This window comes from Gobius niger (assembly GCF_951799975.1).
Source record: "Gobius niger genome assembly, chromosome: 2".
Taxonomy (NCBI): Eukaryota; Metazoa; Chordata; class Actinopteri; order Gobiiformes; family Gobiidae; genus Gobius; species Gobius niger.
Genome location: NC_136853.1, coordinates 41,239,900 through 41,266,544, shown reverse-complemented (window position 1 = coordinate 41,266,544; position 26,645 = coordinate 41,239,900). Strand labels below are relative to the sequence as shown.

At 40.6% G+C, this 26,645-nt stretch overlaps 1 protein-coding gene across 1 annotated transcript; it reads right to left on the bottom strand.

Annotated features, from left to right (window-relative positions):
• Positions 1-547: 547 nt before the first annotated feature.
• On the bottom strand, positions 548-25,910 carry tm7sf3 (transmembrane 7 superfamily member 3). The gene is made up of 12 exons (XM_079552454.1): positions 25,633-25,910; positions 17,494-17,648; positions 12,357-12,501; positions 9,677-9,797; positions 7,461-7,632; positions 7,094-7,271; positions 6,102-6,188; positions 5,527-5,607; positions 4,050-4,202; positions 2,513-2,613; positions 2,266-2,428; positions 548-817 (listed from the first exon to the last, which is right to left on the bottom strand). The coding sequence occupies exons 1-12, from the start codon at positions 25,706-25,708 to the stop codon at positions 564-566; spliced, it is 1,686 nt and encodes a 561-aa protein (XP_079408580.1). The 5' UTR covers positions 25,709-25,910; the 3' UTR covers positions 548-563.
• Between the last annotated feature and the right edge of the window lie 735 nt (positions 25,911-26,645).

Genomic DNA, 26,645 nt, shown 5'->3' with positions numbered 1-26,645 from the left:
GTGAGAAAATATCCATATGGGCCCGATTTAGACTTGACTTTATTTATATGTGATAAATAAGTTCATATTCCACCAGAAAAATGGCTAAAAAGGAAAAAAGGAAAAATTGTGTTTCTCTAAAAATTATATTTTCCCCCTCGGCGAAGCCACGCCCCTGTACAGAGGAGAGGCTAAATGCTAACGCCATCTTTGGCGTTTTTGCGTGACTGAGCCCACGCACAAAGACCAGACAGATAACTCAACTCGTCTATGTATCATGAAGTGCAGCTGATAAAATAGGGAAACATTTGTGTGTTAAAAGTCCGACTGTGGCCAGAGGTCGTTAGTGTCACTGACGAAGCTTGTTGGACGAGAGGCGAGACGTCCAACACTTGGACTACAACGTTATTTTCATTTCTTACAAGATTGGCCTGGCCTGACTTGACATTTTAGTCACAGGGGGAATTTCAGAGGATGAAAAGGTCCACTGAAAAGGTGCTAAGGCAGTATTTTACATCTTTTATAATTTTTAGTCCCACAACATGTCCCACGTTTACTTCTTTCCGAGGTGGTCCCTCTCGACTCTACAGCAGCAGGGGGGTGTGCTCACCGGCCGGCTCACTCCTTCGGGTCAGCTGCCTGAGTCGGGACAGGAAGCGGTTGGGCAGAGGGGGGAAGTGGTGGCTGGGGTCCAGAACGTTGGTTTTTCGCCGCTCTCTTTCCTGAAGCCACATTAAATATGGGCTCGGAGGGAAAAACGGCCGCGCTCTCTCCCTCAACAACTGCAGGACGATCCCCGAGACGCCGAGCACCACCCACACGGTCAGCAAGATGTAGTCTGAGGAGAGAAGGTTGGGATTAGGTGGAGGTAAGATCTGCAATAGTGGTTCAGTCATCCAGGCGTGCTCAATAGTATCTCATTTACATATCAGATTTGGGGCCCTAGAACTGTAATACAGGCAATTCCAAATGGTAAAATAGGTGCAACACGACAACAAAAAGCTGTAGGTTATTTCCAGCTTGCCCACACTATTTAGCACCTGTATGACCCCAGTATTATTATTATTGACTTTATCCCGGACACTAAAATGATGGTCCATATTAAAAGAAAAGACACACATAAAAACAATACATTTATCTCCTGTATCAGCTCAGCAGAGAGTCACGACGCCATGAATTTAGTTTGTTTTCAGTGCCCTATCACCGTGTTGTTCCCTCTACTGCCTGCAGAGGGAGCTCCAGGCAAATAGAATGTGAAAAAAAAAATGCTGGGGCACCAAAAATAATGCTTTTTTAGCCTGAATTATGCATAATATGTCCACTTTAAAGCTGACCTCAGCTACTCCATTTAGCCGGCCTGGAATTGTTGCATTCCCACATTGCATCTAGTGGCAGCATTAGGCAGCACAACTAAGATTTTAACACCAGACATGCTTACAGAGGGGGTTTTACGCTTTTTTCAATCACATAGCACCAGTCTATATCAGACTACAATGATGACCAAACCTTCTGTTGGTCTGTAAATGCAGTAAATTAGAATAACTGCCTTGTATAAAATGTCTCTCTCAAAATGGCTGTAGTGAATGTCTTGAAATAGGCCTCTGTCTCTTTAAGAACCTCTGAGCCTTTCCGACACGCCCCCTCCACACGCTGTCTGTGGCATCAGTGGGGAGGGGGTTCTGCTGAGGAGCAGTGGTTGGTTACTCGGCTGGTGACGAAAGCTCGGAGGCGTCTCCAGGAGGTGGGGGCGTTCCTAGGAGGACTCAGGCAAACCTATCCCTAAAATGGCCGCCATCAGAGTTTTTACAGATTACTCAAAAATACGTGAATGTGCCAAGGCAACACTTCAACATTCCCTCATGTTTTTAATGAGGGAATGACATAATAACATGATGTAAAGCTTGAAAAAGTCGATTTTGCATAATACCCCCCCTTTAAGGCTTTGCTTCAGCTGTTCCCATTGAAAAACCTAATTGACGTCTATAGAAGTCATTGGTAGTCAATGAGTTAAGGGAGCTTTACTAATACTTTTGTTCATGACATGGTTTGGAAATAGGCATGAAATCAACTGTTTTGTAAAAGTGTCCAAATCTAGATGGTTTGAACATGTACAGAGGAGGGAAGTGCATGTTTTGTTGAAGGATGCTGAGGTTAGAGCTAATGAAAGGCCTTGAGAAAGAGATTTATGGATGAAAGACGACATGAATGAAGTCAGTCAGAAGTTGGGGAGGATGAGTTTAGATATAGTACATGTCAGAGTGTACAAAACATAATGACTGATCCCACCTATCCCTTGGAAAGGCACGTCGGTGAAAGCAGAGCTGAAGTTGGAGTTGAGAAACCGTTTGAGGATGTTGAGCGTGATGTAGGACAGACTGGTGTAGATATAGGCGTTCACTCCTAACACCACGGCATAGGCCCCCACCACTCCACAGGTCGTGATGTTTCCCTGAGCAAACAAAAGAAAACCCCAAACTGTTGGCGTTACAATAAAAAGATTGGCAATAGGTTTGAAAAAGGGGCGGGGTCTGACCTCTCTTGGCCACCGTATGAAGACAAGTGGCACAATGATCATGATGGAGCAGAAAGTCACCCAGAAAACGGCGTCTGAGCGTCTGAAGATGTCCAAGTCTCCTGCAGAACACAATGACACTTTTCATTCTAACTCAAGTATGTGAGGGTATATTATATATTATTAAAGTTATTAAGTGGCTAATTTGAGTGGTTAAAGCTCAGCGGCTGAACTCTGGGGGGCTTAGCTTTCAGAAAGAGAATGACTTGTTCACATGTGACTGCGCTTTCCAGCTTAAAGGGATATTTCAGGATTTTTGACATAGGGCCTCATTTCCTAGTTTTCCAGAGTGTTGCTGATTTCTGGAGATATTTTTTTTTGTAATTCATGCAGTTCTTATATTTGAAGAGTTTTGTGGCGCTAGGCTAGTGCAAGGCTAGCGCATTTCTATGGTATCAGTTAGCCTGCACCAGACTAACCATATAAATGTCTGTGTCGATAGAGTAATTTTAACCATTTTGGATTTAAAAGACCTTATATTTGATCAGCTTCGCGGTTGTGTAAGCTACGCAGCGGCGGAGTGATCTGCTAGAAAATAGTCTCTCAAAATGCGATCATTCATGTGATGCAAGGTCAGTTATATTCCAAAAATTATTGATTAATTATGATCAACACAGACATTTATATGGTTAGTCTGGTGTTATCAGTGATTTGCCTCAGGTGCACTGTGGAGCGGGTCAGACTGTTTTTAATGCAGGCTAGCTGATACCATAGACATGCACTAGCCTTGCATTAGCCTAGCACCATGAAACTCTTCAAACATAAGAACTGCATGAATTACAAAAAATGTATTTCCAGAAATGAACAACACTCCTGATAACTAGGAAATGAGGACTACTGAATCGAGCTTTAAAACTAGCAAATGACGCCTCATGCCACACTGCTAAAGCCTTTTTTGAGATGCTTCCTTCAGGGAGAAGGTATCGCTCCATCATATGTTCTACTGATCGACATATGAACAGTTTCTTTCCTCAAGCTGTGATCACTTTAAACAAGGCACTTTTGTTTGTTCTGTTTTTTATATTGTGTCTTTTTACTTGTTTTACATATCGCACTTTGAGCTCTTTGCACATTTTTTTCCAATGTGGTTTTTCAAACTGCAAATGGCCAATAAATGAATCTGAATCTGAATCTATGTAAAAAATCCTGAAATATCCCTTTAATAAAGAAACTCTTGTACAGTTGTAGTGCCTTTTTGAACCACTAGGAGCACATCCTGAGACACTACATTTAAATAACGTCACCATTTGTTATTGTGAGAAAGTTGTTGTCGTTCTTTATGGATAGACCAAACGTTTAAGGATTCACATCATAACCAGGAAACAACTTCTGCAAAAGGATAAAGGGTAAAAAAAATACGAGGAATTGTTTACCTGTATGAGCAAATTAACAAATCAAAACTGCTACACTCTTAAGTAACATCTGATGTGACTGCATAGATTCTACTACGTTGACACTAGCAACAATGCAAAGTCACTACTGGGAGTTACTTTATTACCCAGAGGAGTGAAGAGGACAGTGGACGCGATGAGGAAACCCATCATCAATCCGACCACGACGACACAGGCCATAACGGAACCGAACCTCCACCAGCTCATGACCAGGGCGACGCCCCCCATCACGCCGATCAGGGCACAGAGGGCCAACCGCACTGAGGAGAGAGAGCGCAGGCACAGAGAGGGCGATGTGGTTACAAGGCAGGATGTTTGTCAAAATACGGTAACCAAAGGGACTCTCCCCCTGCCTGACGGCGTCAAAGCAATTTGACAATTGTAACTCTTGAGCTGAGGAAAATAACAGATCTTTATAGTTTTCAGTAGCACACGTTCCAATCCAGCTGAAGGTGCTGTGAGTCCACATAAACGCCACCTTTATACATTTCCTCGATTGGCCAACAGCAATAGCAACATTGTGCACATGACGATGTAAAAAAAACAAATAATCAGTTGCATCCTTAGACAAGACATCTCACAAAACTGTGTAAATGTCTCGGTCACTCTGTCCCATGGCAGGTCTGGCTGCAGGAGATCCTGCTACAGCAGTGATTCTCAACGTACCCGTGAGTCCTTCATTTCTACTCAAAACACCAACTAAACTGTAAGATGAAGCCAACTAGTATTTAGAAAATGGTCTACTGAGCTCAGATTTATTTGTTTTTAGTTTTGTATTAAAACACTGTGAAATTCAAACCTTTTACTGAAATTATCATTAAAAAAATAAATCTTTTACAATAATATTGAAATGCTGTTAGTTTCGCCTCTTTTTAGATAACAGTAAAGGTGCTTTATTTGTCGTTATACAACAACTGTACAACGAAATGTGTACATTTGACCCATCGACGCCTCTGGACGGCCCGTGGGGAGCAGTGGGCAGCGGCTGGAGGATGCACCTATTGCACATGTTTTTTTAGTGGTCGAGGAAACCGGAGTACCTGGAGGAAACCTACACAGACACGGGGAGAACATGCAAACTCCACAGAAAGGCCCCGTCCCAAGTGGGACTCGAACCCGGGACCTTCTAGCACGAGCGCTAACTGTTGCAGCACCGTGATAGTACCAGGTAACTGTTGCTATGTGCTCTTGTACCCCCTGGGGTCCCCGTACCCCTGCTTGGGAAACACTGCCTGAGACCAGGGTTCCCAAAGTGGAGGTTGCGAGATGTTTTCAAAACAATATTAAAAAAAACAATAAATTTGATGAATTTTTGATTGATATTTTAGTGAAATCAAGCCAAATATCAAAACAAACATCGATGAAGCAGATTTTAAATGTTGTTTACCTGAATGTATTATAAATACTAATTGTATTTTACAGTGGGGGCCCCCCGGAGTTGGTCTGGTGATTTTGGGCCCGAATTGTCTGGGAAACCCTGTCGGAGTGTGAGACTCCGGTCAGGGTTTATATATATAATATAACTTATTTTAATGCTTTTTAATTCCCTGTGGAAACCATTCCTGTAAAAAAACAACTACTCACGGTCGTAGTCGAGGTCAGTCGTCCTCGAGATCAGCACAAAGAAGAAAAATGCAGAAAAACTGAACCCCATACAAAACAGCTCTGGAAAACAAGGGTTGATAAACATCAGACGAACGAAACGCTGCTTTAAACACAGTGTCTGATAATGTTCATTATCACGTGATTGATAAAACGGCTCCCCATCAGTGCACAGGGAATCGATTGAACAGTCAATAATCAAATACATTTGAGCAGCAAAATAGACGAATTAATGTTATTATACAATCACAATAAATCCACTGCAGTGTCGACGATTATCTTTTTGGACACTTTCTCATTCAACCACGGCGCAGTCACGAGTTCACCCTGGAACAAACACATTTGATATCACATGCAAAACAGATGAGACCAGCCCGTCAGCGAGTGGGAAAGTTCATTTATTCTGAGACTCGAGTGAAGTTATATTGAAAGTATACTTCACTTATTTACTTTGTGACATTTTATTGAATGACAAACCTGAAACTCTTTGAGCATCACAAACATTTTGGGAGTCAGGAAGTGTTCACACACACATGCAGTACAGTATATATACTCACCACATTTAAAGAACCTGTGACCCAGGAAGCAGATAAACAGACCGGCCAAACCACTGATGGTGAAGAAGACTTTGGTGGAAATTTTACCTGCAGAAGAACAAAAAAAAAGACATAAATTACTAAACGCCTCAGGAGGCGTCTCACAGCTTCTCTCAGGCTGATGTGTGGGATTGTAGAAACTGATAACGTAATAACGGACGATACCGTAATAAAATGCAATAAGTCGTTAACGTAAAAACAGGCTAATAACGTAATACTATAGAACATTTAATCAATCCTGATTTTAACAAGACCAATTTTACCCCAAGTGACTCCCTTTGTGAGGCGTTTGCAGACCACTTCAGGGGAAAGATCGACACTATCAGATGGTTTTAAATACATCTGATTGTCTATTTTTTTCCAGAGGAAACACTGGACAGTTTTGTCCTGGTTAATGCAGAGCTGCTTGATGAAGTTTTCTCCTCAGTGAGGTCCACCACATGTCTTTTAGACCCGGTCCCAACCCCGTTTTTTAAATCATTTTATGGATCTTTTAGAGACGAGCTTCTAAACATGATGAATTGCTCTCTGCAGACGAGGATCTTCCCTGCTGCCTTTAAAGGGGCGGTGGTGAGGCCCCTGTTGAAGAAGAGCAATTTGGACTGTAAGGATTTTAACAATTTCAGACCAGAATCCAACTTACTAGCCTGATTTTACCAGACCCTCGTACTCATTGCGTTTTGTACAAGGGTCTGGACCTTCACAATTGAGCTCCAGAGCTATTCATCAAAATCAAATAATCATTAGTATAACTGCATCATTTTCATATTATAATATAAAGGCTTGGTGCTCACAGAAATATTCTTGTGAGCACAATATTAAGATATTTTGTGTATGATCAATATTCATCAATACAAAGAGTAACACAACAGTTCATACATAAAGCACTGTTGCTGCATTCACAGATCAAACTGCAATGATTTCCTAAACACAAACAGAACCCAGAGTCTGACCGAGTGTGTAGCAGCCGTCGAGGCTGGAGGAGAAGCTGCAGGCGTAGGTGTGCACTGGGACGTATGAGGCAGAGGTGTTTAACAGAGGGTCCCTCACAATCACAGAGTAAATGACGCCCTGTCCTGGGATAGAGCTGAACACGGCCAAGGTCTGGTCTGCAGAGGACAGGGTCAGCAGCTGAGAGAGAGGGAAACATGTTAACAGATGCAAAAAACAGATCGAAAATGCATGGACCATGAAGAATATTGTCATTGTTTTTCAGCATTATCACATTACTTTTTATGCGTAATGACGGACCTGTTTCACCTTCTCAGCCCGACACACTTAAAGCTAGATTAAAAAAGACATTTGGCAGGTTTGGCTCACCTTGTTGCCGTTGGAGACCATGCCCTCAGTGCCGGCCACAGCCTGCAGAGCCCTGAACAGACTGCGCTCCGAGAGGTCGTTTTCTGGGAGGAAAAACTGAAACACGTCGTACTCAAGTCTCCAATGAGACTCTTGAGCAGAAGAGGCGCCACAGGCCGGAGGGAGCTCACCCCTAAGAGAGAGAGGGAGATTCAGTGAGATTTTATTTAGTCCTTGTTTACTCCCGGTCTAGTTCTGGTACAGTTCTAGTCAAGAGGGGCCAATTTTTGTCAAGAAGGGCCACAGAAAACACCGAAAAAGGGGACACGGGCTGAACACAAGTATATTTTGCATGAAGCACCAAACATGTTTTACTTGTATAATACATAATAAGCACATAATTGATTAATTATCCTTCAGGGAAAGACTGTGTTCAGCTATACTACATAGTGGAGAATGGGGTAAGTTGAGCCACCCTTTATATTTTGAAAGTAATAAATAACCCCACTTTTTTATTTTATTTCTTTTGCTGAAAATTGCTATTGGGAAACAATAAAATGCAAAAAAAAACATCTTTAAATCTTGCGGTTCAACTACAAGACCACTTTTTTTTGGAAGACCAACAGGTAAGTAAGGGATAACGTATAGAACGCTGGTTATTATCGGGAAAATAAGTACCGACAGGGCAAACCAAAGTTAGTCTTTTGACGAAAATGTAATTCGATTTTAGTCTAGTTTTAGTCAAAAAAATATCTTCAATTTTAATCTAGTTTTAGTCGACTAAAATTGCAAGTAAATTTAGTTGATGAAATTTAAGACGAATTTAGTCGACTTTGCATTGATGATATTCATTATAATGATATTTAATCGTGCTCCTCGACTTCATGGAGCTGCTCCACATGAATAAAGCTCAGAGCTGATCCTTTGGCAGTGAATTTACATGATCTGAGGCTTTTTCAGACGGTCAATAGAAGTTTGGATGATTTTAGTCTCTCCCTTTCATTTTTATTTAGTCTTATTTTAGTCGACTAAAATATCTAGACATTTTAGTCATAGTTTTAGTCTCATGAAAAACTTTAATTTAGTTTTAGTCCAATTTTAGTCGTCAAAAATAACACTTTGACTAAAATTAAGACTAAATATTTTAGTCGACGAAATTAACACTCGTGCGGAGTGATATGAAAGACCTGTATTACAAGCACGAATTCCGTTGCCATTGTTTTTTTCAGTGGTCCTTTATCAGAAAATAATGACCGGTAGAACGTTGGAAAATCCCATTCAAGTCAATGGAGCTTCTACTTACGTTGTGAAGAGCCGTATAATAAGGGATAATAAACCTTCAGGTTTCGCCCTGTCGGTGCTTATTTTCCCGATAATGACCAGCGTTCTATACATTATCCCCATTATTACACGGCCATTTGCCAACTGAACACACACAACATAAACTTCATACACTTTTATGAAGGCTGAAAGGTTTATTTAAGGACTTCCGCGGTAAACAGTTCCCAAAATTTTGTGCGTTGCTAGGTTAGTAACAGCAAGGCTAGTAGTTCTTAGTTTCACAAGAAATTCCCCCAACTTCTCTCACAGTGACGGGACAGAGACAGTGTCCTCTTTTACTACGTGCGTATGTACGAGTGATATGAACGACCTGTATTAGAAGCACAAACCCGTTGCCATTGGCAGCGGTCAGAATTTATTTCCTCTAGCAGAAAATAATGACCGGTAGAACGTTGGAAAATCCCATTCAAGTCATGGGAGTGTTCGACTTGCGTTGTGAAGAGCCGTATAATAAGTTATTAGAAAACATGCCAAAGTGTGTAATAGTAACATTTTGTCTGTATATAATAAATCAATCAAATCAATTAGGGTCAAATCAAAAAATCAATTAGGGTCTATTACCATAAACCAAGTTGATTTATTCCAGGTACTGCTGGTCTAATTTCTATTTCTACTTCACTACTCCAGGTTTTGACTTTGCTTTGTCCAGTTTTAAATCCTGTCCAAATGTATAAAGAGTGTAGTTCTGGCTCGGTCCTGCTTAAGTCGTGGTTTAGACTTTGACGATGTCCTTGAAAGTCCTGGGTAAGAGCTCAGAGATTATCCTTTTGGTCAGGACTTGGAAGTGAACAAAACAAATTCCTGAAATTGGTAATTCGATAACCGCTGTCTCGTCTGATGCACTTTACTGTAAGAATCTAATCAGACAATAAGACTTTAAACGTGTCTGTCCTCACCGCTCGTATCCTAAGTTGGCCGGGGCAAAGCGTATGGTTGTCTCGTAGAGGTTGTAGTGAATGTAGATGTTGGGGTCGATGTCCAGGTCAAAATTCATGCTGCAGGCTCCGGGCACAGGGTCTGAAACACACAGAAACATTTATTATGATTTATTTGATCAGATCTCATGGCTCCGTTCAGATCGATGGCCCTAATTCAAATTCCCTTCAGCTTTTCAAAATGTGACTCCGGTTTCTCTTTGTCCCGGTTTGACCCAAAGACTCAAAAGGGAAACAAGCAAATCTAATGCAATAGTCGTGTAGCAATGTAATTAACTGTGTTAATGCAATAAACCAGAGACAAGAAAGAAAAACATCCTTATACCTAAAATTAATAATAGTTTTTCTGAAGACTATTTCATGTCATAGAAACTTGAAGCAAAACATATTGATCTCCAGATTACAAATGTATGTAATATCGCAAGCCACAATACTAGGGATGCACTGATACGATACTGGTGTCAGATATCGGAGCCGATAACCCAAAAAATACAATATCGAGTATCGGCTACACATATCTGATACTGAAGTAGGCCTGTCACGATAACAGATTTGAAGTTCGATATATTGAGGCAGGAAAGTATCGCGATAAACGACATTATTGACTCTAACGATACAAGATACTCTCAACTATACTCTGTATACACGATAAATATTAATAATATCGTTTATCTGTTATTTATTGAACGATAAGTCAATATAGTAATTATCTTGACATCCCTATAGATACAGACGGCATCTCTGGAATCGCCCATATATGGTCATGTTTGAAAACAGTTAAGGGGGAAAACAATTTTGAAAAAATCTAAACTTTCTCTAATTCTTTAAAAACTACTTTGACAAATGCTCAATTATGAATATAGTTTTCTACTAAATAAAGGTGGCAGAATGCTAATGCTAACGTCAACTAATCAGAGCTGGGTCAGAAACTATGATAAAAAAAAACCTATAGTAGCCTAATAAAAGATAATCAGCCACTGAGCGAACACATTTCAGTTGTAATGAACAGATCAGTTTATGTAAGTTGTTCATGTTAATGTAACCTCATATATTTAGAGTAAAAAGTCCTGTAATTCTCGTTTAATGTTTTTCTTTAAGCCATCATCGATAACAAAAGATAATACCGGGAGTAGTTCGGCGTCCGAAAGTGAAGATATTACTGCGTGGATTTCGAACTACTCCTGGAATTATTACGCCTCACAATATAGTTCCCCCTTTTATCCGCTTAGAAAATCCACATTGTTTAATTTTGTGTAATTATACTTTGTAGTGTAACACTTCACATAACCATATTTAAATAGGGAAAATGTGGAAGAGCTTGGTAGCTTCTATCTTCACCTCGTTTGGAGCTATAGAGGAGAGAGGGAGAGGCTAAATGCTAACGCCGTCTGCGCTGTGTTTACGTGACTGAAGGCACGGGTGAAGATCAGACAGGCACAAATGAACTAATCTAAGCTCAGGTAAGAACATATCTCAGTATGTAAAAACGGTGGCTTATTCCTTTAAACTTACTTATGAAGTACATTCTATAATGCATACGTTTATACTTTAACTTCAGTAAAAAATATTGTTATCAGAAACTTTTACATTTACTTGAAGCAGTACTAAGCACCTCTTGCCCCTAGAGGCCATAAGCGCAACTGCAGGTGTCGTAGCAAGTTATGATTTTTTAATTTATTAATTGTCTTGGAGAATAAATACTACGCTGACAGAAAAGGCGAAGGGAGAGAGGGAGATTGTACATCCAGTTATACAATGGAAATATTTTTTTTCACTCAAACTTGGCTGTAAATACTGTTTAAAGTGACGCTAGCTTTGCCCGTTAGCCTGTTAGCTTCTTCTTCGTGATTCAATTAGTGTGTATTGGTGGCTCCGGTCCGGTGGCAGTCGAGTTGCAAACATGGTTTTCTGGCCAGAAACACAAAGGAGAGATGAAAGACCCTCCAATCATCTCATAAACACTTGTATTACCCCCAGAGGGACTAGGATAAGGATTTATTAAGGTAAACACGTTACTTAGTACTGCTTTAAGTACATTTTTGGTCCAGTATCTGCACCTTTTTTTTTTAGTACTTCTTCAACCACTGGATAAATTAACAATAATAGCAACTTGATGTACTGATCGCTAATTTTCTTTTTTTTACTAAAACTATTTCAGTATACTATAGTTTTTTTCACCAAGACTTTTCGAGAAACGCAGCTTTGAACAATTATCACAACAATCGCATCTGCAGGTGATACTTGGCAAAGCTGTGGGTGTTTTTGCAAGAAGTTTAAACGTGGTTCACGATCAAAACTTTCTGCATCTGACATCACAAAACATTTGCAACTTCCTGTGTGATATCTGCAAAAGGGCACTGAATAAGCAGAAGAACTTTCAGTCTTACAAAAACAACATGTGGAGAATCCTGCAATGCAAAGTCTCCATTTAACTGAATTCACAATATTCAGTCGACTATTTTGAATATATATTGCCCTATTTTCCTTTTTTGGGTTTAGAACTTGCTTAAACCCCTGGGAAAGAGACACTGCACTCAACGAATGACAGTGATTTGCATCTCCTCCAGTCCCACCTCGACCAAACTGTGCCCTTTGTTGTTGCACGGCTCTGCAGATTGTGACTGCTGCGTTATATAAATACCAGAGCTGGAGTAGGGCAGGATGACGCCGGTGCCCGACACTGGCTCAGAGGTCGACAGGAACAGAGCCATTGCCGTCTGCCCTGGGTCCAGACGAGAGAGCAGCCCTGGGTCAACTCCCGAGAAAGACCCGCCAGAACCTGGGAGCTGGCAGAGGAGGGAAAACAGATTGTTAAACGGATGAACAAGGAGTGGGTGATAGTTATTTATCATGAACAAGGCAGAGCAGGTGCACAAACATAACAGACAATAGCAAAATACTCCAATAGAACATGTTAATATTATCCTCTAATAGTTTTAATCATTAAAATTAAATACATTTGGGCATGCTGTTTGGTTTGAGTGAGAGCTTTAAAGACTGTGTTACTGAAAGAGGAAACTGAAAAGAGATAAGACGATAACGGAAAAAAACTGAGACAGTAACAGGATGCACTGATAAACATACAACTTGCTATAATCCACACCTAAAATAACTGCATATAAGCATGAAAGATTTTAAAGAGGGGGTGCTTTTTTCAATCACATAGCACCAATCCATAGCTCACTACAATGATGACGAAACCTTCTGTTGGTCTGTAAATGCAGTAAATTAGAATAACTGCCTTGTATAAAATTGCTCTCTCAAAATGGCTGTAGTGAATGTCTTGAAATAGGCCTCTGTCTCTTTAAGAACCTCTGACCCTTTCAGACACGCCCCCTCCACACGCTGTCTGTGGCATCAGTGAGGAGGGGGTTCTGCTGAGGAGCAGTGGTTGGTCACTCGGCTGGTGACGAAAGCTCGGAGGCGTCTCCAGGAGGTGGGGGCGTTCCTAGGAGGACTCAGGCAAACCTATCCCTAAAATGGCCGCCATCAGAGTTTTTACAGATTACTCAAACATACGTGAATGTGCCAAGGCAACACTTCAGGCATGTTTTTTAATGAGGGAATGACATAATAACATGATGTAAAGCTTGAAAAAGTCGATTTTGCATAACACCCCCCCTTTAAGAATTCAATTTATCTAACAAAATCTGATATTTTTGTTTTAAAAATGGATTGTAATTTTAAACAGTACAGATCAAATGCATTTCAGAACATGTTTCAAGAGGTTTAAACTACAGGGTTTTACCCAGAGCCCAGGCCAATGGAGACAGGACCTACTCTTTAGCCTGCAGAGAACATTATATATGACCTTAACGATTGCAGACGCTGCAGCTGGCTGTATGCGCCCACTCAAATTACACTTTTGATTTTACTTTGATTATCCTGCAGCCTTTCCAAAACAGCATATTTAAAGAAAACCCCTTGGACCCTTCAGCGGTCGTCCGTGTTTAAAGGAACCGGACACCGTTTTTCCATACTGAGATATGTTCTTACCTGAGCTTAGACCAGTTGATACGTAGCTGTTTGGTCTTTACGTGTGTGCTCAGTCACGCAAAAAGCCCAAAGATGTTGTTAGTATTTAGCCTCTCCTCCTAAAGTTAGAAGCGACCAAGCTCTTCCACGTTTTCCCTATTTAAAGAGTAGTGAAATGAGTAGTCACACAAAATGAAACAAATCGATTTTCAAAGCGGATAAAAAGGGGAACTATATTGTAAGGCGTAATAACACCTTAGGAGGAGGAGGAGACGCGACACGCTAACAACATCTTTGGGCTTTTTGTGTGACTGAGCGCGAGAGACCAGACAGCTACGCATCAACTCAGGTAAGAACGTCTCAGTATAGATACAGACGGCATCTCTGGGATCGCCCATATATGGTCATGTTTGAAAACAGTTAAGAAACAGTTTCTCCAATTATTCAAAAACTACTTTAACAAACGCTGAATTATGAATATAGTTTCTACTAAGGAAAGAAACAAAGACATGGGGAGGAGCAAAGTGGTTAAACAGCCGATAAATACATAAAAAACTGGAGGATGCTAACTCGATGCTACATGTTAGCATCGGGCTAATGCTAACGGTTAGCTAGCGCGAGCTATAACTGCCGTTTTTTCACTTCTACTGAACAATCTGCTGTGAGAAAAAATCAATATGGGCCCGATTTACACTTGACTTTATTTATGTGTGATAAATAAGTTCATATTCCACCAGAAAATGGTTAAAAAGAGTGGAAAATTGTGTTTCTCTAAAGATTCTATTTCCCCCCTCAGCGAAGCCACGCCCCCTAATGACGAGATGCCGTCTGTATCTATGGAAAAATGGTGGCCTGTTCCTTTAAAGCAGTACTAAGTAACTCATGCCCCTAGAGGCCATAAGCGCAACTGCAGGTGTCGTTGCAAGTTGCGATTTTTTAACTTATTAATTGTCCGTGAGAGTAAATAGGCTACTACGCTGACAGAAAAGGCGAAGGGAGTGAGGGATATTGTACATCCAATTACAATTTTTTTCACTCAAACTTGGCTGTAAATACTGTTTAAGTGGCGCTAGCCCACAGTTAGCTTTGTCCGCTAGCCTGTTAGCTTCTTGTTCATGATTCCATTAGTGTTTATTGGTGGCTCTGGTCCGGTTGCAGTCAAGTTGCAATTGTGGTTTTCTGGCTAGAGACACCAGGGGGAGATGAAAGACCTTCCAATCATCCCATTAAAACTTGTATCCCCCAGAGGGACTAAGGAAAGGATTTAATATCCTTTGCGTAGTCCCAAGTAAACAAGTTACTTAGTACTTTGTCAGTATAAATACAATATTGTGTTCAAAATAAACTTAAAACTCTTTCAAATCTACATGCTATTACTATATTACAGCAAAATATAGCTCTGCCTTTCAAAATAACATTCGATTTCACCTTCCTTTTCAATCTGTAATAGTTGCAAGTACCCCCGGTTGGGAAACACTCCTCTACACTATCACTTTCCATCTGCACGTGGTCTCGTCTGTCGCAACCTTTAGCCTACAATGACGTCAACCAGTCTCCCCTTTAGACCTCGACGCAGATCCAGAAACATTCATCTTCACCAATATTTACCTTCAACACTGCTCCCACCCCCCCAAAAATAAACTGCCCTTTTCTGCCCAAGTGCCCCCACGGTTGTCGTAACCTCCGGGAGAGTCTTCAGCCGGGTTTTCCCTTCACCCCGTTCTGTCTGAACTGTATGTGAATCAGCTGACCGCCTCTGCCAAGCGGGTCACAGGAACAAAGAGCTCTTTTACAGATCAGAGAGGGATCTGCTCAGTCATACGCCATCGGCATGTCTCGGATTTCACACAACTTTCTGCTGCTTCATGAAAAAATGTGGCGATATCTGTGATTTAAAAGGACCGTTGGTAAAAAAAAAAAATGCATGTGATGAAATAGTCCAGCAGCGTTTGAGCAATGTGAATAAAGCTAGATTTGGGTTGAGAAATGCATAAATTCAGTCTTCTCTCACATGCTAATGCTCCTGACTTACACGGGTTTCACATGTGCAAAATAAAATGAACTTTGAGCTGAGTTTTTGTTTTGTTTGGTGAAAAGTAAACTGTTCTCACTCTTTACATGATGGCAGGGATAGGGAACGTCAGGCCCGTGCGCCAAATCAGGCCCTCCAGCACAGAGCCTCTGGCCCTCTGGTAGGGCTGCTCGATTATTGAAAAAATAATAATCACGATTATTTTTGTCATAATTGAAATCACGATTATTCAAACGATTATTAAAAAAGTGACAAAAATCCATCAAAAAAGTGACAAAAATCAATCAAAAAAGTGACAAAAATCAATCAAAAAAATACAAAAATCCATCAAAAAAATGACAAAAATCAATCAAAAAAGTGTCAAAAATCCAGCAAAAAAATGACAAAAATCCAGCAAAAAAATACAAAAATCCAGCAAAAAAATGACAAAAATCCAGCAAAAAAATGACGAAAATCCATCAAAAAAGTGACAAAAATCCAGCAAAAAAATGACATAAATCAATCAAAAAAGTGACAAAAATCAATCAAAAAAGTGACAAACATCCATCAAACAAATGACAAAAATCCAGCAAAAAAATGACAAAAATCCAGCAAAAAAATGACAAAAATCCATCAAAAAAGTGACAAAAATCCAGCAAAAAAATGACATAAATCAATCAAAAAAGTGACAAAAATCAATCAAAAAAGTGACAAACATCCATCAAACAAATGACAAAAATCCAGCAAAAAAATACAAAAATCCAGCAAAAAAATGACAAAAATCAATTAAAAAAAAGACAAAAATCCGGCAAAAAAATACAAAAATCCATTAAAAAAAACGGCAAAAATCCAGCAGAAAAATGACAAAAATCCATCAAAAAAGTGACAATAATCCAAAAATTAAAAATTAGGGAAAAAAATGTTAAAAATAAAATAAAATAAAAATTGAACAAAATTTTTTTTTTGAAAAAGATCATTTTGAGAAGTGTTAAAGCTATTAAAGCTAGGGATGTCCCGATCCGATCACGTGGCTACGGACTCGATCGGAATCGGGCAACACCTCCCGATCAGGACTCGGATATTTCTGCGTGTCCGTTCTCCTTGCTTTTGATCAGATTTCGAGCTACCGCGAACCACTTTCTGTCCCCTCCCCCTGGCCCGGCGCCTCTGTCACTCACTCCACCTGCTGCGTCAAACCACTCGCACCATCGCTCAGTCCGTGTCCCCCCTTCGTCTGAGAAATCCCACAAATCCACACAAGTGCCAGCGCAGGAGAACAATAACAACATCTCCGATAACCTGTGTAGTTTACTGTAGGCTAAGAGGAGAAAGGAGTGAGAACGGACGTGAAAACAGGACGCGGAGAGAGCGGTAAGAAGTCGCTATTACCCCGCTACATGCGATTAAACCAGGCCTACTCAGACCCGCACTGAGCAGAGAAACCCTCCTCGCGTTTCTGTGGAGATGTTTAAAAGTCCGTGATGGCCCGCTGCTCATACGTGCGCAAACCCTGAAAGACGAGGGGAAACTTCGTCTCTATAACCTGATAACCACTGCCTCATCTCTTCGCTTTTCCCCGCGCTATGTTCAGGAGGTGAATTGAAGCACTTGTTGTCACTCCTGGTTGTCTTAAACCTTTAGTAAAACACACGCACCCTGTACGGGGGCCATAATTGGGAGGTTTGGCCCTTGGCATTTTGGCAATATTGAAATAAATCGTCCCTCCACCTGTCACCTGTCACCCCTGCCCCTGTACTATGGTATACAGTATTCAGGAGTGTTTTCTTCTCACCCTGGTGTTTGCCAGGGTGGCGTTCTGGTGCTGCGTGTGGAACTGCAGCGTGATGAAGGCGGTGTCGATCTGGATTCGGGACACTTCCACCAGCACGGTCTCATTCTGGGACAGGGACAAGTTCTGAAACGCCCCGGGAAGAAACACCACTCGATCTGAAACGGGAGAGAGAAACAGTAACGAGACGGTGAGAGGGGGAAGAGAGATGAGAAAAGCTTGACAGGTTTCTCGAAGTGCAACACTGTGGTCATCACAGGGACACGGGAATATGGTTCTTTGGATGTCAAGGGGAAGACCCATGTTCTTTTTTTTCTTTATTTGACATACAGGACAAAAATATTCATACAACACATAGGCAGAGGAGGAACACATGAGGTCACAAATAACAAGAGGTAGATGGAATAGGATGTACAAACAGTTGAGTGTTTTGTGTGTGAAATATTGGGGTGTGTGGAGTGAATGTGTGCGTGGATGCATATGATACACAATCATAAGATAGTGGAGAAAGAAAGGAGAAGAGAATAACAACGATATATATATAAAAAGAAATAGAACTGATCATGGTAGTCATGAAAAACCCTCGTGACAGCAACAATACAAAGATAGACGTTATAACCATAATGAAGAAAACCTTCAGAGCGGCATTTTCAAGTTTCAGACAAATGGCACAAACCAACATAAATGTAGAGTTTGTCCGTGGTGACCATCCTTTGAACAAAAAGGCTCTCATTTGTGCACGGCTTTGTACCGACGAATGGTTCGTGAACATGGACTTAATGGACAGCGAATACGAAGTGGGCGCAAAACCTGGCGCAGTCCCAAGACTTATATTGCTGCTGGTCCCCCAGAGCCCTATAACACAACGAGCGATCACAATGTCGTCACGTCCGGGGTCCATGGTTGGCATTTTACGTTTTAAACAAATGATAAGAATCCTATGATCGGCAAAAAACAATGTTCATATACAGGGCATTGCTTCTCTTGCGCTGTAACAGATCGATCATTTTATAAAACCGTGTTAGAGGCCTGGATGCATCAGCTGTTGCCGACCATTCACCAAAACATCCGGCGAAAATTGTGGAAGTAAAGAATAACAGCGATCGCTCGTATTAGATGCCTAAAACTTTGCTGAAATGGTTACATTTGGGTTAACTAACCCAAATAACTAATTCTCATAATCTAAATACGCCAAGCCTGACTGTGATACTAACATCACATGTCTCATAAACAACATGATCGTTACAAGCCTCTCCTCGTGTCAGTGTTTTGTCAGAAACAGGGCAGTGCGCGCTTCACCATATGTTTTCTTTATGTTTTACATTCCTGGAGAGTAGACGTGCTTTTGTTTTTTGTTGGTTTAATTTGATTTGGTTGAGACATTTTAGCTTTAATGCTGCGTTTCGATGACGGCCATAGTGACGTTTGCGTAAAGGTGCTTTTTTATGTGAAAACAAAAAGATATTTGAGCATACTGTAATTGACCTTTTTATGACCAGTGGGTGGTTTGCATGGTGCTTTTACTTTCCATCATTGGCCTCTACGATGCTCCAGGATCAATTGCTTTGTCGGTTTTCTGGTGAGAAAAGAAACTCTAAAAACAATTGATCCTGAAGCATCATAGAGGCCAATGATGGAAAGTAAAGGCACCATGCTAACCACACATAGAGCCACCGGGTCACTGAAAGGTCAAATACAAAGGTCAAAGGTTCCATAAAGTACCTTTAAGGGAAGGTCTGAATCAATTCCACAAGCTTTGGACCAGAAAAAAAATCATTTGTTTCTATTTCTAAGCCGTCTAAGCCATTTGTAGAATCAAAACACATTGGGAAAAAGGAGTTCTATACGGCTCTCGCGCTGTCAACAATTAAAAGGACATTGCATGACATAAAAACAATCAAATGCCACAAGAAAACTTAAGGGTAAAATGCTGTACAATAAAACGTCCATGCAAAAATGAAATTGCCTTGTTCAGAGTCATCACTATATCAGGCCGATATGTGGGTATTTTACAATATCAGCCGATGCTATTGGGCGATAAAAGGCCGATAGCTCTGGAAGTGGTAGAGACTCGACTCCATGTTTTTGCATTGGAAAGACAAATCACAACTCCTCAGCCTCAGGGGAGCTGAGAAACATCGCGGTGAAAATCGGTCATGGGTTTGTTGACCTCAGCTCGTATTTTATATATTTTTATGTTGCAGACTTTTGCGTATAATTCCAGAACCATAAGAGAAGAGACTGTTTTTTTGTTTTAGAATCTGCTCTAAAGCATCTACTAAACATAAATATATCAGCCCTATGCCCTAACAAAACGCTGTCACAGTTCAACACCAACACATTTTACAGTTTAGAAGCAGGATTATAGGCAAGACATTTGGAAAAAAAAATAGTTCCACAGAATCCAGTTTGTGATGATGAGGGCCTTCCCTGTGACTGAGAAGCCTCTACACGCGAGCAGCGGTGACTCACTACTCATTTAGTCCACTCAGTTTTGGCTCGAAGCCCAGGTAACGTCAATCCAGGTCAGAGTAAGCGCTTATGTAAAAGCAAGACGGCCGTTTATGTCAATGAACTGAATCAATAGTGACCCGAATCATGTGACATCAAAGCATTCTTTTCTAATGAGCCCATGGGTTAATGTAGGGCACTGAAGAACAGCATGGTAGAATCTGCCATGTCTCATTGGGGATTTATTTCATTATGGTCGTTATTCAACATCTCAATAAAAACTGCCACTTGCAGCGAAGTGCCTGAGTTAGGAATACTTAAGGTCAAAGATCGCCGAGCAGTAGTTTGCAAACCCTTCCATAATCCTATCTTCATTTGCTTGATGAGTCACATTTCAAGAGTTATTTTTGTTCTGAACATTTAAAGTAGGGCTGAAACGACTGATCGATTAATCGACGACTAATCGATTATTGAAATAGTCGACAAGTATTTTAGTAATCGATTAATCGTTTTTTGGTTCACACAGGCTTAAATGGAGCAAAAATGACATAAAAATGCAGTATTTTTGATGAAATCCAACTTTGTTTATATAGTTTGGGTCTGTGTACATTTTGTTCATTGTAAATTTCATGAATAAAGCCTCCAACAAACATTTCCCTTTAGTTTGCTCCATCAACACATCTTCAAGCAGCGCCACTTAAGCTATATGTGATTAAAAAAAATAGAAAAATTCAAATTTTCCTACACCATTCACAGCCAAGCGATTACTCGATTCATCGAAAAAATAATCGATCGATTAATCGATTACAAAATAATCGTTAGTTGCAGCCCTAATTTAAAGCAGTACTAAGTAACTCTTGCCCCTAGAGGCCACAAGCGCAACCTCAGATGTCGTAGCAAGTTGCGATTTTTTTACTTATTAATTATCTTGGAGAGTAAATACTACGCTGACAGAAAAGGCGAAGGGAGAGAGGGACATTGTGCATCCAATTACACAATGGAAATATTTTTTTTCACTCAAACTTGGCTGTAAATGCTGTTTAAAGTGGCGCTAGCCCACAGTTAGCTTTGCCCGCTAGCATGTTAGCTTCTTCTTTGTGATTCCATTAGTGTGTCTTGGTGGCAGTCAAGTTGCAATTGTGGTTTTCTGGCCAGAGACACCGGGGGGAGATGAAAGACCCTCCAATCATCCCATAAACACTTGTATTACCCCCTCAGGGACTAGGATAAGGATTTATTAAGGTAAACAAATTACTTAGTACTGCTTTAAGTATAACGAGGAAAAGCAAGTCACTTTATTCAATAGAGTAGAAATATCACCTTAACAACTAACTCCAGAGTTAACACACAAGTAGGTCTATACCATTTTTGTTCTGTAACAGTACTTTACAGGTTGCTGCTTTGTTTTTATAGGGAAACAGAAGAAAAAACCAAACAAAGTCACGGACAACATGCAGACTCTGAAGGACCCAGCCAGGACCTTGTTGCTGAGACGAAAGCACTGACCATTTTTGCCTCCATCCCGTGTATTGTTTTGTCTTGTTATGTTTTATCTTTCTATCAGAGAACTACACTGATCAGATTTACACATGATGATTTACTTCATCATGTGTTTTCATGGATTGGAAATTGATTGGATGAATGAAGCTTTTCCGTCTTGTGCAAAGTCAACCTGACCTCAACAAGCACAAGGTCTGATGCAAATAAACGGTAAACAAAGCCAGTCAACAGGAGCACAAAGAGCATAGAAAATAGTTCTGAAGGATAATTCTTCATGTGTAATTGTGCTAATCTGGTTTTACTGCTACAACTCGCTGATAATCCAGGTTAACCTATATTTGAGGATGGATGATTACAGCACGAGACAATCTTTAACTTTATAAAATAATGAGTTACTGATTTGCAGCGTTCAGCCAGGAGCATTAACCTTTGAATTTCAAAAAAAGTATCATGCAGTATCTTTACACTTAAAGAAGTAACAGGCAGTTGGTCACTCATCAATAAACCAGTCACCAAAGACCTGTCCAACAGACTGCCCTCCGCCAAAACTACTCAAGGAGGTATTTGAGCCGAGTTATGCGACTGACTCACTGGTTGTGTGTCATTTGTTTTTAGGTTATTGTGCAGTGACTCAAAAAGGAGATTGATACACTGATTTCTAAGCTTCCATCCTGTCTTAAAGGAATAGGCCACCGTTTTTACATACTGAGATATGTTCTTACCTTAGCTTTGACGAGTTCTTTAGGACCTGCCTGATCTTCCCCCGTGCCTTCAGTCACGTAAACACAGCGCAGACGGCGTTAGCATTTAGCCTCTCCCTCTCTCCACTATAGCTCCAAAACAGGTCAAGATAGAAGCTACCAAGCTCTTCCACGTTTTTCCTATTTAAATATGGTTACGGGAAGTGTTACACTACAAAGTATAATTACACAATTTAAACAATGTGTTTTTTATTATCTCGTCTGGAATGGCCTGTTGGTGTTAAAGTCTAGGTTGGTTCTGATCGTATCTGTCACCAATCTCAATCTGCCCCTATTAGTTCTAAGATAAGATAAAATAAGATAATCCTTAATTGATCTCACAGCATTCAATAAGATCACTCAGGGTGTGCAAAATAGACAGTAAATGTGCAAACAGTTAAATAGTAAAAAAAAAAAAAACAGGTATCTTTACTATCTTATGCACAATAAGTAAAAGCTGGCGTACCACAGGGTTGCATTTTGGGCCCAGTTGTCTTTGCCTTTTTTTCACCTTTGGGATCCATTTTGAGAAAGTACAAGCATTGCATTTCACTGTTTTGCTGATGATGTACATGACAACGTGCCATTAAAGGGACTATACGGAGTTTAAAAATGTTAAAATTATGTATTTAACTCTCTCTACATGTTCCAGCCGTGTCCTAAGGTGTAGAATGAGCCCAGACCTGCTCACCACAACTGCTGCTAAAATCCTGCACTGTCACCCAAAAAGTTGTTGCTTCGGGTACAAAGTGCCGTCATGCACGAGGTTAATATAGAACCTGCAGTTACACGTAAGACCTGAGGTGGCAGTAGTGAGTATAAAATGGTGAACTTGCATCTTGCCCCTTTAAAGCCAATCATGTCATATCTCAACCCTCTGTTAAACTGAGAAACAAATGGATGGCACAGAATTTCTTGAGAATTCCTCACTTTTGAAGTACTTGCTTGGCCAATGCTGCATGGGCGTAACTTCCTTAAAGGGACTACACAGAGTTTAAAAATGTTGAAATTATGTATTTCCCTCCCCCTACATGTCCCAGCCATGTCCTAATGTGTAGAATGAGCCCAGACCTGTTCACCACAACTGCTGCTAAAATCCTGCACTGTCACTCAAAACAGTATTACTTCGGGTCCGAAGTGCCGTCATGCATGAGCTTAATATAGAAGCTGCAGTTACATGTATGACCTGAGGTGGCAGTAGTGAGTGTAAAATGGCTAACTTGCATCTAGCCCCTTTAAGAGTCTCCACCAACATTAGACACCAAACCTACGCCCTTCCAATGTTGAGTCAAGTTGCGAACGTGCAAACAAGAGAGAAGGACAGTTACTTGGGACTTAAACATGAAGTATTTTACAGCTTTTTAAACACCACAGAAACGTCATGTTTACATACTGTTTGCTGTACTTTCTGAGCCATTGCCTGAAATAAATGAATAAATGAAAAAATGAATGAAGTCCTATTGGCGCATAAAGGCCTTTCCAGTTCTAGTGGATTACTTTGAAAGGCTGAGACGCACCCGGAGCACATGGCTACTTAACATGTGAAAAAACAAGCTGTTGGACTCGATTCTACCAGAGTTGACTCTGCTCTAAAGGCTACATGGAACAGTGCAAACTTGGAATTATTTTTATCAGGCGCAGACCCTCCTCAGTGAGTATAAGCTGTTGTTGACATTAGCACTAGCCGTGTTAGCATTAGCAAGCGTGTAGCGATTAGCTTATAAATTCATTCATTTTGGAATCAAGATGATGACTGTCTACACTGGTATGACCGTGCAGCATGACGAATTATGACGCATATTTTCGTTAGGGCAATTTACCCAGATTTTTTACTGAGTAAGTATTTAAAAACAAGTGAGAACTTAGAAAAACACCTCCACCAACAACAACAAAAGACATAGTAATCCAGGTGATCCAGCATCAGTGGATTCTAGGCCCTTTGTTAAATACTATATTGTGGGTTTTTTTTTTTAGATTCTTCTTTTCAGACGGACAAACAGGTCGATGCAGATGGAGGAATGAGATGCAGGAGAAAAATGGGACACGGGCAGAATTATCGCAGAAATCTGGCCACAGTCTGAGGAATCAAACTGTGTGAAGTCAAGTGTGTGGAAAAAAATGTGGAACTTGTAAAGTACAAAGGTTAGCTATAGCAGTGGTTCCCAAAGTGGGATTCGGGACCCCTCGGGTGATCGTGAGGCCTAGAGGCGTCATTGTGGCTCTTTTGTTGTATTTTACTCACTTTTTAATCACCTCATTATCACTTTTTGTTACGTTTTTTTTTGTCACACGTTTGGCAATTTTTCATCGGCTTTTTGTCGCTCTTTTGTTGCATTTCCATTCTTGTTTTTGTCTCATATTTATTGCTCTTCTGAGGTTTTTCCCGTCACTTTTTGTCACTTTTCTGTTGCATTTTCGTCACACATTTTTGTCGCTTTTCCGTCACTTTTTTGTCACTCTCTTGTTGCATTTTCATCCTCGTTTTTGTCTCATTTTCGTGGCTATTTTGACACTTTTTTCAAGAGGCTTCTAGATTTGGGTAAAGCCAAACTGCAGAAAATGTGCTCAGTTCAGGTGTTTTTTTTATTTTTTATTGACCTTTGTTTAACCAGGATAGTCCCACTGAGATTAAGAATCTCTTTTTCAGGGGAGTCCTGGCCCCAGAGGGGGGAGAGAGGGAGGGTTCAGAGCTTAAATACACATTAAGATGATTTTAAAAATGTTTTTCTGCCCTTTATCAATGGGGTTGTTTAAGTCAGTGGCTCCCAACGTTTTTTGTCTTTCGTACCCCTTTGGCCTTCCAGTGGTCAACCGTGTACCCCCTACCTCAAGGGTGTTACAGTTTATTTAGAATAAACCTAAAATTCTCCCAAAGCAACACATTTTACAGAAAAATATAGCTTTTCCTATAAAATGATGTTACATTTTCCCCTTTTTTCCAATTTGAAATAGTTCCAAGTACCCCCTGCTAGGTCCTCGAGTACCCCCAGGGGTTTAAGTGTCAATATTTGGGGTCCCAGTCAAAACAGTTTGGGAACCACAGGGCTATGGGATGGATGCTGCCCTTTGCTGCAAACTGTAAATACATTGTAATAACAACAAAACTAAAAAACAAGAGGTAAGTCAAGTGAGTGAGCATGTATATATATATTTTTTTTTATCATATGAATGTCATTTGTTACTACACAGTCCTTCTTATGTGGCCTCAAACCACAAACACAACAAACCTCTGAGCAGAACGACTCATGCGCTGTTGTAATCGGTCACGTCTTGGCAAATCGTTCTTACTCAACTTGCAATATTGACAAATAAACCTCGAAACGTAGGGCAATAGTAATAACGTTGAATTGGTTGAATTGGCTGATCTGTCAATTAAGTGAATGGAGAAATGAGTTTAAAGGCTGCGCGTATTGAGTTCAGAGTTTGATTACAGAAATGCGTAATTACTTACTTTCCACTTGCGTATGAACTTCACAAGCGAAGAGAAGCAGCAGAAGTGGGAAACTTCTCCACCTCCAGCGGGACATCCTCCTCCTCCGCCGCGCAGTCTCGTAGCGGTACAAGTCTACACTGATTTTGTTAGTATTTCATTATTGTTCATATTTGGCATGCAGTATTCCGTATTGAGACAGGGGAGCGCCTGAGCATGATGGTTTCGAAAGGAGATTTTTGGCGGTGCGCGTGTCGCTCCGTCTCCTTCTGCAGCCGCTGTTGCCGCGCGGACAAACCATAGACCACAAACGCAGCAGTGACAGAGCACGAGAGGCGTCACGCCAACTCTCGCGATAGCTTAACCTCGTGAGATATACTCATGGATCTATAATGAATACACTAACATTTATATAGGCTATTATATCATGAAAATGCTACATCCTACTTCAGTTGCTTTCACAGCAATTTTCCTTCTGTGGGACAGGAATGTTATTCTTAACTCCCACCTTAACTGAGCACATTTTCTCCACTTTTACCCAAATCTTCTGGACTGGAGAGCTTAGAGCCTAGCACGGGGAGGCAAGTTTATGTCATGGAGGGCCGATTTTCTTCATTGCCAAAGCACCAAGGGTCGAAACACACAATTTTAGCCCAAAGTAAAGCACCTTTTTTCTACAAATATAAGTTTTGCACATTACATGACCTAATGGGCTCTTTTGCTGGGAAATGTGAAAATATTGACATGTTTTTCACATTTTAGGGTCCTTTTCACATAGTTGGTCTCTAATTTATGAATACATGTTTCTTCAAAATTCTCTTGGGGTCCAAAGGTTTTATGCTGGAGGGCCGAATTTGGCGCCCGGGCCTGACGTTGCCTACCCCTGGCCTGTGGGACAGTGTCACCCCTCAGTTGAAAGCTAAGGTCTACAAAAGTAATCAAAAGTTTTTTTCCTTGTTCGTGGTATTATGTTCAAGTCGTTTTTGTTGCGTTTCTTTTATGACGTTTTCAGGATTTTTTGTCACATTTTCGTT

Excerpts from the sequence above, each read along its gene's own strand:
- tm7sf3 (XM_079552454.1), bottom strand. The coding sequence starts at position 25,708 with ATGTCCCGCTGGAGGTGGAGAAGTTTCCCACTTCTGCTGCTTCTCTTC. Across the intron at positions 9,798-12,356 it reads CCTGCCCTACTCCAGCTCTG|ACCCTGTGCCCGGAGCCTGC; the intron begins GTATTTATATAA and ends TGTGTGTTTCAG. Across the intron at positions 818-2,265 it reads CGTGCCTTTCCAAGGGATAG|ACTACATCTTGCTGACCGTG; the intron begins GTGGGATCAGTC and ends TTCTCTCCTCAG.